We start from the raw sequence: 18892 nt of genomic DNA, 5'->3' as shown, positions 1-18892 counted from the left end.
GGAGGTTTTCTCCGCCTGGTTTTACCAGCCGGAGAAAACCATGGCGCTACGGGACCTCGTTGTTAATTACGCCACCGTATTTTACGGTGGCGTAATTAACTCCTTCCCCACTCCCATTATACCCTATGGGGCAAAAATGGGAATGGGGAAGGGTAAAATGGGGATTGGGGATTTACCGCTCCGCCGAGGTCGGAATGGGGCGGTAAATCCGCCAACCCCCATGGCGCTATCGGCGGCTTTCCGCCATGCTTCGCGGTGCATTTAGCACCGCGAAGTCCGCCTGGGTCGTAATGAGGCCCAGTGTGTTTTAAGGAACGTATAACTTACCTCGCAAGAACAAGGTGCCAGTTGATCTGCTTACTGACCAGGCGGACCATGCCAGCTGGGAGCGAGAATTTTGCAGGGCTGAAAATTAAGGAGAATAGACTTTATAATATATTTATATATATATATATATACATACATATACACACAAGGCCCAAAATAAAATCCACCTTGTTCAGGTTTTAGAAAGTCATAACCTGTGAGATAGGAAGAAACAACCTGGATAGAAGTGGGCTCATGTAAGAGCTTTACCTGCAAGCCCATTAAACTTTTCTAGAATAATGTGGTGTGCCCACTGCTTTACTGGACAGCAGCAAAGAGAAAAGCATTGACGGATGGCATCATTAACCAGCCCATAAAAAAGATAATCTATAAGGCTCATTGGTGCAAGGCTGCAGGATGAGGGACTAAATCATCGCAATGACATCACCGACATGGCAAAACCTCTGCAGCGCCACGCAGAACGCTGATGAGATTTTAATATTTAATTAAGCCCGGGAATGGAATGTGCTGAGCAATCACAGAAGAGCACAGCACATAATTACCACTCTAGCGAGGGTGAAAGATGGTTTACACAGTTCCAGCTCTTTAGTATGGGCAGCGGGAGGCAGTGCGCATAGATGTTCCATGGCTCATTCTAAGCTTCACACCATGGAAGGTGGAAGGAATGATCCATAGCGGCGCAGATGGCTTCCTTTGATGGCCATCTGCACCGTACCGGTAGGAGGTGGTGGCAGTGTCGTGCTGAGGGTCCCTACCATAGGAGCAGATGGTGGTTTATTATCTCAGGGAATCTCATTTAAAATATCTGTTTTTATTAGGAGTGCTGACTTCTGCTGAAACAAACAGGGTTTAAATGTTCACGCAAATGGAACTTTCAGATGCAAAGGTAAACACAGAACAGACCAAAAATAAAATATGTGAGGCTGAAATATAATACAAAACAAATGGAAATTCAACGTTATAGGCTTGTAGATATTTTAAAGTTTCGTCTTTACTTTTTGGTGCATGGCCTCTTACCAGCCATTCAGGTTTAGATCTTCCAAGTATTCAGCAAGTGCGGCACACTATTAATGAAGCATGACCTCCTAACTGCAAACTTGTCTCATTTCATGGGTCACCTTCACTCCGTCCTGATTTGTAGCCAGCAGCACGTTGCTGGCTTGGGCTTGCAGGTCCATACCTACATGGTAAAGGAGAACGTACGCGTACTATTATCAAAGTGCTACGGGCTAAAAGGGATCTTTCTGAAAGTGATCCCCATGACCTGGGTTCAGTTGGAATCTATAGTCACTGCCACCTTTTCAGCAGTGCAAACATGAGCAAAGGAGATCGTATATGTGGTACTCCTACACCACTGTCTACCCACAAAAAGTCAGTTGTGAGGGGGTCAGGGTCATGAACCCCGTGAGCAGGGACCCTGCTCAGCGTGGGGGAAGCAGCAGAGTTGAGGGGGCCCCAGTGCCAGACTATTGTGTGAAACTGTTAATACCACTGTCTCAATAGCAATGCCTATCAGATAGTGAGTTTCTTAAATCTAGGGCCACAATGCCAAGCTGGAGGCAGATTTTTACTTGCACGTGCCTCAGTGTTTTCATTTTAACGTGTTGCTGGCCCTTTACTTGTTGAAAAAAAGATCAATGGGCTTTGACTTTTTTAGGCACCTAACTAGGCAACTAGCTTGTTGCCCTTCCAGTGTGTTTTGTGAAGCAGGAACGGCCAATGTTTGGTTGACGCCCCAATCCATATCCCTTTATGTTCCGGTGCTGATAACCACGGAACAACGATGAGAGGTCCTTCCATTGATCGGAAGGCTTCCAGATGTGAGAATGGTGTATCGGGTGTGATTAGTGTATCTGCTCAAACACAATATCATTAACTAGTCTACTGCCTGCAACTGCTCCTGTGCACTTCCAAAAGAAGACTTCACATACCAAAATGACAAACTCTGATGTTGGCCTTCTAATCCACCTGTATGGCAAAGTACTGCTGCTCCACAGCCTTGTGGAACTGACTGCTGCAATCACTCGACCATTGTACCGCTACAGTTTGTTTTTTTATTTATTTGGTATTGCGCGCCAAACCCATTAGGTAGCCAGGCGCAGTAGAGATCAAGACAGCTTGGCTTGGTTACATAATGTGCACAAAGAAGCATATAATATACAAGACAGTTTGAAAATAGGCTGCCAGGATGGTTACAGTGGCATACAGAAGGAAGCGAGTCAAGAGACATGCAGCAGAGACAGGAGTGCAAGATACCAAGAAGGTAAGCTAACAGTCATTCGTTCGTAGCCATTTAATTACATTGAGTCTAAATTTAGGATATGGTTGTTCCTTTCTGAGGTCATACAGTAGTGCATTCCAAGTTTGTGCTGCAATAACTGGGAAGCTAGATCCTCCAGCTGTGACACGTTTAAATCTAGGCATTTCCAGGGTATAGGCATTGGCTGTTCTCGGTGGACGTGTGGACGATCTTCTATTTATCCTTTCAGCAAGGTAGGGTGGGGCCAAATTGTTTAAGCATTTGGAGGTAAGGGAGGCTGTTTTTAGAAGTATACTGTCAGGTATTTTTAGCCAATGAACCTCTCTTCTAGCATCAGAGATGTGTTCTCTCCTAGGGATATTCAGGGCTGCTTTTCGGGCGTTATTTTGCATTCTTTGTATTTTGTCGATGATATTTTTGTTGGCACCCGAGTAGAGAGTGTTACAGTAGTCTAATCTCGACATTACAAGGACATTGGCCAGGGTGATGCAACTCGAGGTAGAGAGGAATGGTCTGCAAGCTCGGATAAACTTACAAGTATAAGCTGTGGAAGATGCGAGTGAGTTGACTTGTTTCTTAAGCGAGAGAGTGGCATCAAGATAGAAGCCTAGTGTTTTGACACTGGCATCACCTTGATGAGATTGTTGTCGATATTGAAGGCAGTATAGTTAGGGCTAAGTGTTTTTATGTTAGTTTCAGAGCCTAGGATTAGTATCTCAGTTTTATCGTCATTCAGGCAGAGGCCATGAGATGCCATCCATGCCTGAATGAGGAGGTATACTCTGTTTACTAAGGCTGTGTCCTCCAAAATGTTGCCCAAAAGGGGAATGAGGATCTGGGTATCATCTGCATAATTTGTGTAGGTGATACCCAGTCTGTCCAATTTGTCGAACAAAGGCTTAGTAAAGATGTTATACATAGTGGGTGAGACACAGGATACTTGGGGTACTCCACAGGAGATTTGAGTTGGGTCAGCAGCCGTTAGTGGGGAAAAGACTTACATTATCCTTTTGGCCAGGAAGGATTGGACCCAGGCTATGGCTTCCCCTGAGAAGTGCGCCACCGAACTAAGATGGTTACATAAGACTGCATGATCTACTAGGTCGAACGCTGCAGAGAGGTCCAGGAGAAGTAGCATAGCTGTTTGTCCCTTGTCCTTCAACTCGTCAATTTGAGTCTTAAGGTCTAGCAGGGCAGTTCCCGTACCGTGGAGTGGGTGGAAGCCAGACTGTCGTGATCCTAGTAAGTGATTAGCTTCTAGGTATTCCTGAATTTGAATATAGGCTACTCTATCAATAATTTTAAGTAGAAAGGGGACATTGGTAATTGGTCTATAATTGGTAGGGATGGTAGGGTCCAGTGTTTGTTTTCTAAGCAGGGGGGAGGACCCAGGATTCTTTGAGGTTATTAGGTACTGTATTGGTGTTAAAGGAAGCATTTATGAGCTTGGAGATAAATGGGGCAAGGTCTCTAGCCGCATCCTTTATGATTTGTGCCAGGCAACTGTCGACCTTGCAGTTAGATGGTTTTAGAGGGAGAATGAATTTTTCCGTGTCAAGAATAGAGATTTCTTTAAAGGTAAATGGTGTAGTTGTGTTACACCCTGTGTCAGGGGATGGTTGTTGCTCAGAGGGGGGCAGGGAGGCTTTTTTAATTGCTATTTTCTGTTGGAGTGTAGTGATTTTGTTTAGGAGGGCTTTTTGAATTGCAGTGCACCATGGCTTGTCCTTCGGGACAATGTCTGCCGGTGGAGTTGGGACTTCCATTTCACAGAGGATGGAGAACAGTTCCTTAGTATTGGAGCTGGCTTTTGCAATTCTATCATTGAATATATTTTGTTTTTGTGTTGGTTATTTCTTTTTTGTAGTATATGGAGAGTTCTGTTAATTTAGCCTTATTGACAGTAGTCGGGGAGTGGCGCCAGATCATTTGCAATTTTCTTTTCTGTAATCTTAACTCTTTAAATTGAGGTGTGAATCATGCGTTGAGGTGGGATTTTTGTCTGGCAATGCGCATTTTTACTGGGGCGGCGGAGTCCAAGGCTTGGGACATGGCAGTATTGAAGATTTCCACTAGAGATTTAGGGTCAGCAGGTGCGGGAGTAGTTTTTCTGCTGTGATGTCCTTTTTGCTTCTTGTGGGGAGTGGGGGTGCCAACTCAATGGTTTTAGGACTAAGGAGGTCAAGTGTGGCTGAGAAAGTAATGAGGTGATGGTCGGACCATAATTGTGGTACATTATCTGTAATAATAATGTTACAGTTCGAGTCAGCCACCCAATCCAAGGTTCTACCTTTGATGTGGGTGGGGCATAGGACTTTTTGTGAGAGTCCATGATCTTTGAGAAGTGCAGCTATAGCTTGGGTGTGTTTGTTTCCAGCCTCATTGAAGTCGAGATTGAAATCCCCCAGTAGCGGGGTTAGTGAGTGGATTTTAGTGTTGCTAGTTATGATATCTGTAAGGTCCTCCTCAAAGGTTCCTAGTGGGCCAGGAGGTCTGTATATCAGGTGGATCGTATGTACAAAATGTATTGTGCAACTTTATCGTAAAGAATTTTTCCATTTCTTTTGACATAGGGTGAGAATAGTCCCCATGTATTCCCTGCCTGTAGTCGGCGCAGTAGCGCTTCCTAGGGACAGAAACACCATGCAGGGCTAGAATAGTGTATCCCCTGTAGGGAAAGAGCTAGGGCTGCATTAAAAGCACAATAAAATAAACAGCTTCGGTGAAGCTCATTGTTCCTTACTCTGTTTTGTGTGTTAAAATGTTTTTCTGATAACAGAAAGGACGCATACCCGCGGTTGAGGTAATGTGTTTTTGAATAAAATCCCTGTGTGTTAGTTGCTCAGAGCATCCGCCGCTGTATTTTCCTCTCCGGCTAGGTGAACTGCTGATAGAGAGATTCCTTCTTGAATTGCCCAGTAACAGAGCTGCATTGCCTCTCTGCACAGTCGTAGTGACCCTACACCTCCTCTTTTGTTGCGGTAGTACATGGCCACTGTGTTATCCGTCATTATCAGGACATTCTTTCCCCGTACAGATGGCATAAAGGCCTTCACCGCTTGTCTGATTGCCCTCAGCTCCAAAAACTTGATTTGTAGTTTTGACTCCGATGGAGACCAATAACTGCTGATTGTCAGATAGTTGGCGTGGGCTCCCCACCCCGTGAGTGAGGCGTCCTTCACTACTCTTATCTCCGCCCATGGTTGCCAAAAAGGTTCTCCTTTCAAAATGTTCTCCTGGCAGGCCCACCACCAAAAGTTCCTGTGAGACTCTGCTCTGAATCTGTAGGAGGCCTGACATCCTTCCTGATAATTGGGACCACTGAGTCCTTGTAAGGTTATTATTTATATAATATATAATAAAGAGTCTGAGCCAGTGAGTAGTTTTATGGGCTATGTATGGTACCCAACAGTTTTATTAACAGGAACTTTTCTCTTTCTTTCAGTTTTAAGAAAAAGGATACGTCCTTCTCCCAGATTCTTCAAAAACTTCTCTATCAAAGGATTCTTTCCCAAAGAATATGTTCAGGTAAGAGACCTTGCAAATTCTCACTGTTCATTTAATCTTCCAACTTTTGCTACTGTGTCTCTGTCTCTTTCCAACCAATACTATGGATGCTTTCTGTTCTTTCCTTTCGACTGTGTCCCTTTGTCTTTTCTTCTTCTCTTAGATCTCTATTTCTGTCTCTTTACATCCGGCTTTTGTTTATTTGTTTTCCTTTCGGAAATCTGTTTTAATAATGTTTTAATAAAAAAAAAAAACTTCTGTCATAACATCTGTTCTCTTATTTAATTTGTGAGGGTTTGGCCAATGTACTAATCATTGGTGCAAGCGATTGCCAGAGTCCCTTAACGATTAAAGTATAGTATCGTTTTCATGCATACGATATTAAAGTTCTGTTCGTCTGTAAAAGACCCTTTCATGTGCTTTTTACAACTGATATTACAGCCTCTTAATCACTTCGTCCCCACTGGGCACGCAAATCTTCTCAGTGACACCCTTTCAGCAGTTACCTTACTTTACGGCTTTTGGCTCGCTCTCTCTGCAGAGCCCTATTTGATCTTCGGATCATCCGTTTCCTTTGTAGTAACGTTTCGCTGACTCCGTACGACAAGACAGCACACTGTGTATGACTCAGTCCAAGAGAGGTATCCAGTACCCCAACTCTGCAGGCACACTCACCACCAGGCCCCACAGGCTGTATCCAATGACTCACCACCCAGGGGTCACAGGTAAGAGTAAGCACTCACTCCCTGCAGAAAGACAGAGAGGGGAATGGAGGTCTCTGCACTATCTCACAGGTGGAAAACCATTCACCAGTCAGTGCACCTGTGCACGCCGCGACACCACCAACTCCTTTCCTTTATGCCCATCACCAGTGCAGACCTCTAGTTTTCCCAAGCGCAGCATGCCTCAACCCTCCATGGCCTTCTCCACATAACCAGACAGACACACTCCTGCTGGCCCTCACTGCAGCATAATCCGCTGCTGGGGACAGCTTAATCGGCTCCTTGCTGCCGCCCTTCTTTTTTTTCCCCTTCATCAAATCTAGAATGCACCGCAATGGCCCGGGTGGGGTCAGGCCCCCTCACCTCCTTCACAGCTCCTCCAGGACCACATTCTCATCCACCCTCTCAGTTAAAGACCCAGAGCTGCCCCCTCCGCAGCTCTGCATCCTAGTGTCGCGAGACCGTTAAGCCGGGTCTCGGCCCTTTACAGTTCCGAGTGGATCTTCATGCGACCAGCGGCATGCCCCTGTTTCGTTACCTCAGCTCACTCCATGTGTCCCGATACAGTCCCCAGAACAATATTACGGTCAACACAAAAGTTCCAATCCAACAAAAAGGTTTCCAATGAACAATGCTCACAGTTACAGGGACCATCTTCCTTCTGCAGATTCCAAGTATCAAGCTTCACCAACTCAAAAGAATATTCAGGTTCCAAGATGATTTCTCTCTCCCCTTAGTGTATTTATTTCTCTTGTGGTATCAGCTCCTTTCCCCAAGCTTTCTGTTCTTCTTTTACAGGTTGCAAATCCCAAGGAAACGTTTCTTCCTAATGGCTCTCTTCCTCTCTGTAAAAGTTCATAATAGTTAATTAATTCAAGGGTATGACCTTCCTTAATGTTCTTTGCTATAGGTATTTTGTGTACACCTCGGATGCTCTCCCCTCAGGCCTTGTCACACAAATGCCTGACTTTTCTTTTCTTATTTTTTTTTATTTGTATTCGTTTGATAAAAACGCCTAACTTTTACTTAAGCTGGGGCACTTCCCTACCAGGACTATTATCTAAACATCAATCTTCAACTGGTATACTCGTCTGCCAGGACTTTGTAACAAATACTAGACTTCATCTGGTATAATTGTTTGCCTGGACTTTACCATACAAGTCACTCCTTCTTAGAGCCTGGGATTCAACAACACATGGATAACTTGCTTTGCTAATGATCTCACTTCTTTAGTAAGTGAGTTTCCCACGTGCTGTGTTCTTAAGAAGTGATTTACTTTATTTGGCCACCGGGTAACCCACTTGTTACTTTCAGACTCAGCGGTTGTTTCTGTTGCTTCTGCGAAGTGAAATACACTCCGCAGCAACCCAGTAACCCTTTTTCTTTCCCATGGCTTACTGGTTGTCTCCAGCATTTCTCCGCTCGGTCTCCTACTTCGGTGTAATAGCATCTTGTGTGCCCCATCAAGCGCTGAACTCTCACTGTGTTGGCTTCACGGCGCATGGTTCTCGCTGATCTCTCTCTTTCAGCAGTGGACCACCCACACCCTGGTTTCTCTGTTCCCTTCTAGGTTTCACCTCCATGACGCCTGCTATGACGGGCTTGCCTTCAGTGTGGTGCTCAGCGGTTTTATAGGTTGTGAGGCAGTCTTGCCTCTGCAGCATTCCTCTCTCCTTCTAAATCGGCTGCAGCTGGGCCATATTTGAACTTCCCGGCTTGCTTACTCATTTGCCAACAACCAGACCGCTGTGTTGGTTGCTTGGTTTTCATGATCCTCATTAATCTGTTGTGCTTTCTCATGTCAGTCATTATGGAGTTACTTTCTGAATGACTTGAAGGACGTGGATATTGAGCCTCCTGGAAGTGATCCTCAATCCTCCCCGCCTCTTCCTTTTCCTAGTTGTCAACATATTCTCCCAAATGGGAGTTTGGGGATTAATCACAATAGATCTTTTAGGAGGTGGGGGATGAGTTTAACAATATGCCATTAAGGGATGGGGGACTGATGAAACATCCCTGGAAGGGAATGGGGAGCATGTTGTTTTCTCCATCAATATCATCTGGTCGCCGCGAGTCAGCTCCCCCCAGGTGGTCCTCCCTCATATAGCCACTGTCAGGGTCAGGATCAGGTAGCGGCTGCCGTCCCCTGGCCACATAGTGGGAGGTCATCTCTGGGAAAGGAGTTCGCATATCAGATTCATCACAGCACTCGCACACGCATTTTACAAAGCAAGGATATCAATGGAAAGGTATTACCCAAATTGTTTGTTTACAGAACAATTGACAATTGACCTTCACAATTCGGTCAATTGTGAAAAGATCAATTGTCATTCGAACAGTTGCAAAACAAACTATTCGTATACAACCAATGGAAAAATTGTTGGGACTGCCAATGTTGCGATAAACACATTCAGTTAAAATCAATTATTTTTCCTAATCCAAACTAAATCCATCACACTACAAATGTAATCTTAATTCATGCTACACCACTGCCTCACAAAACATGTTCCAAATATTAAGTAACTTAAATAAATGCTATACTTAAAGTGAGTCTTATGATGCCGCGGTGTAGTATGATGTTACGGTTTAATTTGTAGACTGATGACTTCATTTGCATTAGGGAAATAGTTGTTTTGGACTCACTGTTTACACTTCAAAATTGGCATTCCCAGAATTCAGACACTTTACATTTTGTTCTCTTTGGACAGAACCAAAACATCCTTGAAGGTGGTCAGTTAAGACCTGTAGTTGTGCATGCAAGATTGCTCGGTACAATGTCCTCTCATCGCGGGACGTTTTTTCGCGTGGTTTTTTACCACAAATTTTTTATTAAAAAAAACCCATCGAATTCTTTTTGGGGGGGGGGATTAAAAAATTATATATATTGGATGTGGGTTTTTGGTAATAGATATAAACTGAAAGGGAATGGGGGTTGAAAGGGGACCCCCCCTAAAATAAATGTAAAAAGAATTCGATGGGTGTTTTCGATAAAAAATGTGCGGTAAAAAAACTCAGCGAAAAAAAATTCTGCGATGAAATGACATTGAACCGATTGCTCCAGGGGTCACGCTATCGGGCTCTGGACTTTATGAAGAACCTTATGACCATTCCTACAAATTGTTTGATAGTCCCAAACAAGAAATGACAACATTCCAACTTAAGGGTCATTGCTTTTTACTTAAATAATTTTATTGAAGAAAATCATTCTAAGTTAACATTCTAACCAATGTACATTTCACATCATTATGGAAAGGCAGACTTATTCCAGGATTTATGTCATTCTTTAAACAAGGTCCCTTGGCTTACATTTTGTACTGTGAAATTAGCAATTCTTTCTGCCAATGGAGCTTAACACTTTTCGTAAGGTCTGTGTCAATCATAAGGCACACTATTACAACATGCACTCATGTCAATTATGTCAGTGATTTTGCATTCATGTGGTAACTTTGATTTTTTTAAAAAAATGACGTACCTGTACCAAACATATTGCAGTAAAAACAGAGCAGGGCCTGCAAAAACAAAAACGAAAAATAAATGGAAACAAGTAAGGAATAATTAGAGACAGTGTTTTTCAAGATAGCACCTGTTAAATTTAAATACATTTTAAATTTTCTTTCCCAGCCAGGTCAGTTGGTACTTTAGGAGACGTGCATAAAAGGTGCTGACCTATTCTATCCCAGAGTTGATGAGCCCAACGGTCACCGTTTTGGTGAGATTTAGAGAACACATTGACACAGTTGACTGAGAAGGAACATGTAGCTTTCAGCTCCTCCATGTTCTGGAGAGAGTATCGTTTCATAGTAAAGATTACGTTTGACAGAGGTAAAATAATACTATTCATCATGCTAATATTTCCAGAACACCCATCAACAAATGCATACTTTCTAAAGGATTCCTTCCTAATACAGATTCATGATTTTTTAATTCCATGCACAGACTGGATCTGAAAAATCTTTCAAAATCCACCAGATGGTGTGTGTGAGAATGCATAGTCTGGCTACGTCACAACATCTTGGTCCCCAGATAGGACACAGCTGGTATTGTGAAGGCATCTTGAAGCAAGACACAGAAAACAGATTCTAAGTTCAAACAAAAGATCTTTATTAACTCAAATCCAAGGATGCCGTAAGGCCTAAGGTGCCCCATACCAAGTTGGGATTTCCCTTCCTAAATAAATTGAGGATAGTCTGAGAATCAGTAAGTTCAACTTAGAAGTCGGTCTGTGTCCAAAACCTATACTTGCCCTCACAACTAAAGCTAAACAATGTGTAGGGATGTCAGCAACCAAAGAAACATTGTTCAAACTAAAGTTCTGAGCTTCTTCCAGCTCCTGGTTTGCCCTTAGCTCCCTTCGCCAAGTTCAAGAAAGTTCCAACAAATAAGGTCTCGACGTTCCTTTCCCCAAGTTCAACACAGTTCCACAAAATGGTCTCATGGTCACCTTCCCTAAGTGTAACACAGTACCACAGAATGTTCTCGGGTTCCCTTGCCCGAGTTCAACACAGTTCCACAAAATGGTCTCTGGGTTACCTTCCCCAAGTGTACAGAATGTTCTGGGGGTTCCCATCCCGAGGTTTCAAATTCACAGTTACATTCACTTGTTTAGTTTGTCTTCTCGTTTTGCCACTTGAACAATCTTAGGCCGAGCAACCTCAGCCTGTAGACTTCTTTTGGTTTACTGCAAGTAAGGGCACCTCAGTATAGGCACAGTTGTAAGACCACATGGTCCATCCATCACAGGTTGCACAACTGATTGCACAACTGATAACCCTTAGCACTTTACAACAGTTCCTTCTTTTTCATAGGACAACACAGACTTCCTTTCTGTACCTATGTCATAAATCCGAAAATGCTTCAGGCTTACTTTAACGGCTTCTTGCCTTTACCAATATGTGATTCTCACACACCTTCCTTTGTGGTATTTCTCCTGGTTACCACCTTGCTTCCACACTATTCAATAGTGCTTTGCCTTTTTACTCATTCACTTTGTTCGCAAAAGCGGTTTGTTTAAATCCACTTTGTTTGAAAATGCACATTACTTTCTGCTTCATTTGCGAGTTTTTCTCATATCTTTTCCTTTGTTTAGCATTCAACTCTCATTACGTTCTTGACAACTTGTTCAGTATTCAATATTTCATATTGGGTCCCCAGACCGCTTAGCCACATCATTCAAAGCTCATGTCATGCTTGAGAACTCGTTCGATATTCAATAAGTTAAGCTTGGGTCCGCAGAAACCTTTTCCATAGACTTTCAGCTTGACCAGCATCAGCAATTACATACGGTGGGATATAATGACCCAACTCAGCTGTGCTTCCCCACATCACAAAGCTGCATTTCCGCAGAAACAGCAAAATAGCTGCGCTGGCTTCTGTGAGCTCCATGGCCTCGAAACTGCATTTTGCAGCAACAAAACGATGGCTGCACCGTCTTGCCAAACACACATTGGGCAGGATGGAACAAGGAGACACACTGGGAGAGCGTGCCAGTGTGTTCTGACATATACAAATGGAATAAAGTGGAAACGCACCGTTGCTTTGCTGCCAGCCCAAAATCCCCATTAAAAAGGAAACATTTTCACCTTTAAAATAATGCTGCTGATGCTATTTTCATCTGCTCTTCCTTAAAAAACTGTTATTAATAAGGCCCTGCCATGCCCAGTATATTGCATGGTGCTTCATCAAAACCAAGCATGATTTCTAATTGACGGGCCCTGTCAAACCAACTCTGTGAAAAATCAACCAAGGAACTTCAATTTTACCCGCCTGCGAAACACATTAATTTGCTTCACAAAGATCAGTACCCAACTATCTGAGCCATGTCAATTTCAATGCATGTGTGCTTCAAACAAAACTCTGGCATACAAGAAAATAACTATGGCTGCAAAACATTGTGGGAATCTGATGGAGATGCAAAACTGAATTTAAAAAGAAATGCCAGCTTGCACCACACGTGTATAAAAATGGGCTTTGGAAACTAATGGAGAAAAATGCCTGTTCTAAAAAGTACAACTGTTGAATGAAAGCATTCAATACCTAGCAAGGTGAAGAGGGTTGTTGCTGGTGAAAACGCACACATGGGCTATTTTATTCCACAGGCTTGTTTTAATTCAGGACCAAATATAAGAAAATAAAGTATTTAAACCGCCTTGGCTGGATTTTGCAAACTTTCAAAAACAGGTTATCCCAGTTGGCAGATCTAAGGCTTCCCGCAAAGAAAAGGAACCACCATAAACTCTCAGCAGATGCTAACACCCCAGTGATAATTATTAGTTAGGACAGAATATGGTCTGGGCTGAACCCCCAGACAATGGAACTCCAAGGACAGGGATGTGTGAAGTGGAGATGGGGTAATAAACCTTCAACCAAGCTGGGAAACCCCCACCTAGCACTGGAGGAAATGACAGTTGGTGGCAGCTGAAGAGAAAAAGAAATGGTCCAGTGACGGACAAAGGACTGCCATTTGATTCCAAAGACTATTGATTAATAAAAATGTAAAGACTTTTATCTCTGCAGCAAGACTTTGTAAAAATGTAAACATTTTGCAGTTTAAAAGGGATTTTGTGGGGTACAATTTGGGACATTGTAGAATTCACTGACACCTTGGGGACAGAAAGGGCATAGAATAGGGGACTATAAGAAAAGTATCCATGATCCCATGGCGAATTTTCATACTTACCTCCCTTATGATAATCCACACACATGTATAAAGTTATGGAATTTTAGACTGAACCTTTCATACTCAAAATTGCTAAAAAGTATTAACCAGACAAAACAATGTCTCACAGATTTCAGAGTTGAAGTGGAATGTTCTACATAAAATATGTAACCTTTTTATGTAAGTTGCTAAGAGACTTCAACTGTATAAATGTACCATTTGTGGCAAAATCAGATTTTAGCTAAAGTAACTGTGGGAGGTATTTGAACATTGTAAATCTCACATCATAAATCTGACATGTTATCCTGAAATCCAACCAGTTGAGAGCGAGGCGGAGACTAGCACCCCTGACCAATCCATTTGGTTAGAGGTGTGCTTAGTTAAGCCTGCCCAGCCATATACTTAGATGATGACACTATGCATTATAAATAAGAATCCCTGACAAGACTCTAGACAGACACTCTTCCTGATTTTACTGCGCGGTGTTCCTGTTCCATTCATCCTGCAGAGTCCAGATTCCAACTACAAGGCCTAAGCATTGCTGACCCTTCCAGCAAAGCCTCAATTCTAAGATCCCAAATAACCAAAGGGAGAAAGCTGCGGTATTCTTTGGGAAGCATCCCGATACCACTAATTGCTGCCCACTAACTGCTGCCCACTAACTGCATCGAACGGTACCTGTGCCATCCAGCGACCAGAATTACCATCCAGTGACCCGACCTTGCCCAGCTGTCTTTTGCCCAGCTGTCCTTTGCCAGGCGCGCTGCCGTGTGGCGACCAGAACCTGTTGAAGGTCCAAAAATCCCAAACTAAACGTGGACTGCAAGTATAATCCCTAACCCATAGAAATCCATAGTCTATCTTGTCTTGCATTTGTCCTTATCCCACACTCTAAGCCATCCTATCCTTATCCTGATAACTTGTTAAAACTGTCAGAGTTATCTGTGCAACCCTGCCCTTGATTCTAGTGCTAGCGCCATCTCTCTTTTCATTTTTGTCTGGTGTAAACTGTAAGCCCTTACTGATATTTCGAGTAATCCAAATACTTTCCATATATTGTTTTGTTTGGGTTGAGCACTGGGGTAATCAACCTTGGGGCTTACTGTGTTCCTCGTCTAGATAATTCATTACATGTAACATTTGCCTTTCTTTCAAAACTAAAATCTTCATTTTGACCGCTTTGTTTTCCGAAAACTGAACCCTGTTTCAACCTGAAAATCTCATTCAAAACTGCAGTAACCCCCATTCGTTCACTTCTGTAATATCCCTGTGATGTACCTCTGTTCCCCAGACTAAAAACCGGATCACGATTTGCAATATTTCACCCGTTTTTTAAAGAAACAGTTTGAGTAAATGTACACGGAAATTGAAAGGAAATGCAACTTTTACATGTGTCATTTGGCTGCAATCCATTTTGAACTTTCCACTCGTTTTCCAATTGTATGCTCTTGGTAATCCACTGTTTGTGATTGTTAGTATCTTTGCATTGTTGCTGTAGTGAGGAATTGTATTTGTTTCAAGGTTTTTAACACACATTAATTATTTGTCCGTTTCCAAGTGTCATTTCATAACATTGCAAGGGGTTTAAAATCCCTCTTATTTGGGGAGGAAAGTTCGGATTTCGATTCCGTTTCCTGCCTCTTATTCCCAATTACCTGCTGCTTCTTTATATCCACTCAGATATGTGGGTTAAGGGAACATTGCCGGGGGAAATCTTAACTTGGGTGCTATCTTTCCTAAATCAAAAAGTGCTCCTATTCCCTGGTGTTTTGTATATGTTCCACTAGAAGGTTAAACCAAGTGCATTGCTTACATTCTCATTGTAATTAATTATCATCACATTGGTGATTGGTGATTGCTGCCCATATTAAAAATTGTATGATGATCGGGGCGTGGCCCGATCTTTCATTGCTCCCGTGCCGCCAGCCAAATCCTACTTAAATAACAATTGTGAGAAGATCCAAAACGCTTCAGCGGCGCATGAAATCCTACTGCATCAGTTTGTGTTACAACGGACCTAAATTGGCGCGGGGTTCCGTGGATACAACGTTCGAGAGACAGAGACAGCGAACAGCGTATGGCTCTCAAAATGGCTGCCGAGGACAAGGAATAGGCAGAGAGCGTGGCACATCTACGAGGGAGCCAGCCTGAGGGGGAGGATCGCACCACCGGCGGGACGGCGTGTGCAGCCTCCAACCTGGTGACAGCGGAGAGGCCGCATGGTCGTTCGGGTCCAACCGTCGCCCGTTCTACCTCCTCGAATCAGCTGCCGAGCGACACTGCGGCGGCGTTCCCGCTTATGCAGACGGCCGAGGGTGATACCTCCCCCTCCACTCCGAGCAGCAACGTGGAGCGGAAGAACCTGGACAGCTGGCGCCGAAGAGACAGGGCTCAGGGACGTAAAGAGCACAAATATCCCCCATCAGCGCTGCCTCTACTACACCTCGAGAAGGAAGAGAACTGCCACAACCCTCCTCTGTGATAAGTAATGCAGCGCTGAGAAGGGTCCAAAAAGTGCCACCAGGACCCACAACAAGATCGCGGCTGCTTCGCACTGCGTATAGCGCCTGCTGAACCTTCCCCAACCCAGAGGCAACACACTTACTTGCCTTCACGCGACAGATAGAAGCAAAACGGTAAGGAGAAGGGGAAACAGGGAGAAGGGAGGTGGCGGCAAAGGACGTGAGACCCTGCCTACTCCCCTGCTGCACCTACATAATAATAAAGACCATGTGGTTCCACCAAGCACACCCATGTCCAAATGTGGGCACTGTGTCACTAACACAGGACACAAACAAGGAACGCACACCACTGGCAGTAGGAGGCAGGGGGTAAGTCCCCCCCCAAGATCCTGAAGTGGTGGCACTGGACGCTAAGAGGAGGGTGAGACCACCTGAAGGATCTTCAACAGGCCAACACATCAAACGAGCCGCAATATTATATGCACACGTACCAGAAGGGCCAATTATTGATGCCCACAGAAATGCCAGACAAGCCTCATTAGCAGCCCAAAGCAAACAAAGTGTGCCAGACAAAGAGACAACACACACAAGCGCATGATGTTGCCCTAAATGAACTGACGCAACCAACAGCAAACAAAGCTGCCACCCCCCTGAAGTGGTACACGCAAAGGAAACCCATGTCCACCGTACCTGTGAACAAAGCAAGGCGCCCACAGCAGACGAAGCACACAAAGGTGCATGTCCACAACAGACGCAACTCCACACAGAGCCCTGCAGCCTGTGGTCACTCCTGTCATAAGGCAGAAGCGGAGTAACGGAGGCTCATCTCACACAGCTCCACAGGACTACCATCCACGGCGCACCAAGATCCAGTGAACATCTCTCCCAACCTTCCGGAAAACACTTGCTAATCCGCTCTGTCACCCCCCCCCCTCCACAAAGTGAGCTAATCTCCAACGCCATTATAACGAATAGACAAAATGGGGAAAGAAACCCAGGAGAACCTCCACACAAAGCAGGATAGAGCAATACACGACCAAGCCGATTGCTCGCTCCCCGGAGCGGTCGACATCAACGGAACCAGAGTGCATGGAGGATATCTACCTCAGGGACGTGATGAGTGCCATTGCCAGCTCCAGAACATCAATGGAGAAAATGATGGACAGTATTGGCGCTGATGTGTCTCTATTGAGACACGACCTACAAAAGCTAACCTCAAGCACTGGGGAGGCCGAAGCACGTATCTCAGAGACTGAAGACAACCTACGGGGGGGGGGTCAATCGTCACATGTCTGTCATGCTAGAGCGCACTAAAATCCTGGAAACAAGAGTGGATGACAATGAGGGCAGATCCAGACGCAATAACATCTGCATACTTGGCCTCCCTGAGAAGGCAGAAGGGGCAACCATGCAACTATTTCTTGAAGAATAGCTCACTAACACATTTGATGCAGAATCCTTTTCCAGGTTCTTTTCCATCGAGCGAGCTCTCCGCATCCCAACTGGTAAAGTTGCACCAGGTGCACCACCAAGCACAGTCATCGCAAGATTCCTAAACTAAAGGGATAGAGACACCGTGCTACAACAGGCAATATCGAAATGGGCTTTCACGTACAATGGATCTAAAATCGCCTTTGTCCCTGACTTCACCAGGGAGGTGCAGAAAGCGCGCCAATCCTTTGATCCACTCAAAAAATGCCTGCAATCAATGGGAGCTAAATACGGTCTAATTTTCCCTGCCCAACTCAAAATATTCCACAATAGCACAACGGTGCACTTCACAGACCCTAAAGCGTGGAACTGGGCCGAAAGACATATAGAAGGCGATTGGAGCACCGGGGGGAAAAAGAGAGGGGAACGCAACAGACCACACCCTGAGCGACCACCAGACTTAGGGGCCCAACAACAGCAACAAGAAAGAATGCTGCAACAAGGAAATGAATAATAAAGGAACAACAACGCTTAAACTAACGTAACCACTGCACGCAAAACACAAAGGAGCCCTTGCTCCAAACCGAAAAATGAATCACAAAGCATGTTATGGCTGGCGGCCAACCTAGCAGCCGCCCCCCACCCCACACCCCGACAAGGAAACAAACTCATAGCATCAAATGAGGGTGCTAAACCGACTAGCTCCAGAATTTATGCGCAAACTGCAAAGCCCGGTTAGCACGGAGCGGGCATTTAAGTTTATGATGGGACGACAGATGCTTCAGTTGGGGTTGGAGAATAGGGAGGGGGGAGTTGGGGAAAACATTTTTATTCAATGTTCAGCATACAAGGAGACTGCAAGCACGAGGAACAAGGTGAAATCCAAAATATATCACAGCATTCACGTCCTACGAGGCACATCCGTAAATCAAACATCCAGAGACCCGATGGCACCTGACGCTGGTTCAACCAATAAACACCTAACGCTCATGACATGGAATGTGAATGGGCTAGGGTCCAGCATTAAAAGAAGACTAGTGTTGCAATATATAAACCGGAATTCACCGGACATAGTCCTCCTAACCGAAACACATCTTGCAGGAACGATATGTAACCTCTTCAGAAGATCCAATTACCGCACAGCGATACATGCGGGCTTCTCCATTGGGGCAAGAGGGGTACTAATATTAATTCACAAAAGACTTCCACTGGAGATCTCACACATAACGCAGGACAGAGGTAGACGATATGTACAAATACATGCAACGCTATAGAACCAAACCTTGGCGATTATGGCGATATACTCCCCACCGTCTCTCCTAAATACTCTGCTAGCCGATATTACCCCCATCCTCGCCGCAAATACGGCTAACACCTGGGTGATAGGCGGGGACTTCAATGAAGTAATGCATAATACCCTAGACCGCACACACATGAGAGCGAGAAACCCCGCCACCACCACCAAACTGGCCTCCTTTGCGTCTGCACTGGGGTTGCGAGATACATGGCGGGATCTGCACAGTGACGC

The 18892-nt window shown here is 44.5% G+C and overlaps 1 protein-coding gene across 3 annotated transcripts in view; it reads right to left on the bottom strand.

The window, feature by feature from the left end:
- Positions 1-18892, bottom strand: part of NBAS (NBAS subunit of NRZ tethering complex) — a 3456930-nt gene that overhangs the window by 3209955 nt on the left and 228083 nt on the right. For all 3 annotated transcript variants that reach the window (XM_069605942.1, XM_069605943.1, XM_069605944.1), the window contains exons 3-4: positions 10289-10325; positions 328-405 (exon numbers count right to left, since the gene is read on the bottom strand). In XM_069605942.1, the coding sequence (XP_069462043.1) occupies positions 328-405; positions 10289-10325 (115 nt within the window). The remainder of the gene's footprint in view (positions 1-327; positions 406-10288; positions 10326-18892) is intronic.

Source organism: Ambystoma mexicanum, chromosome 4p (assembly GCF_040938575.1).
Source record: "Ambystoma mexicanum isolate Mex_15411 chromosome 4p, UKY_AmexF1_1, whole genome shotgun sequence".
NCBI lineage: Eukaryota > Metazoa > Chordata > Amphibia > Caudata > Ambystomatidae > Ambystoma > Ambystoma mexicanum.
Note: the sequence above shows the minus strand (reverse complement) of the source record. Positions and strands in the feature narration are given on the sequence as shown.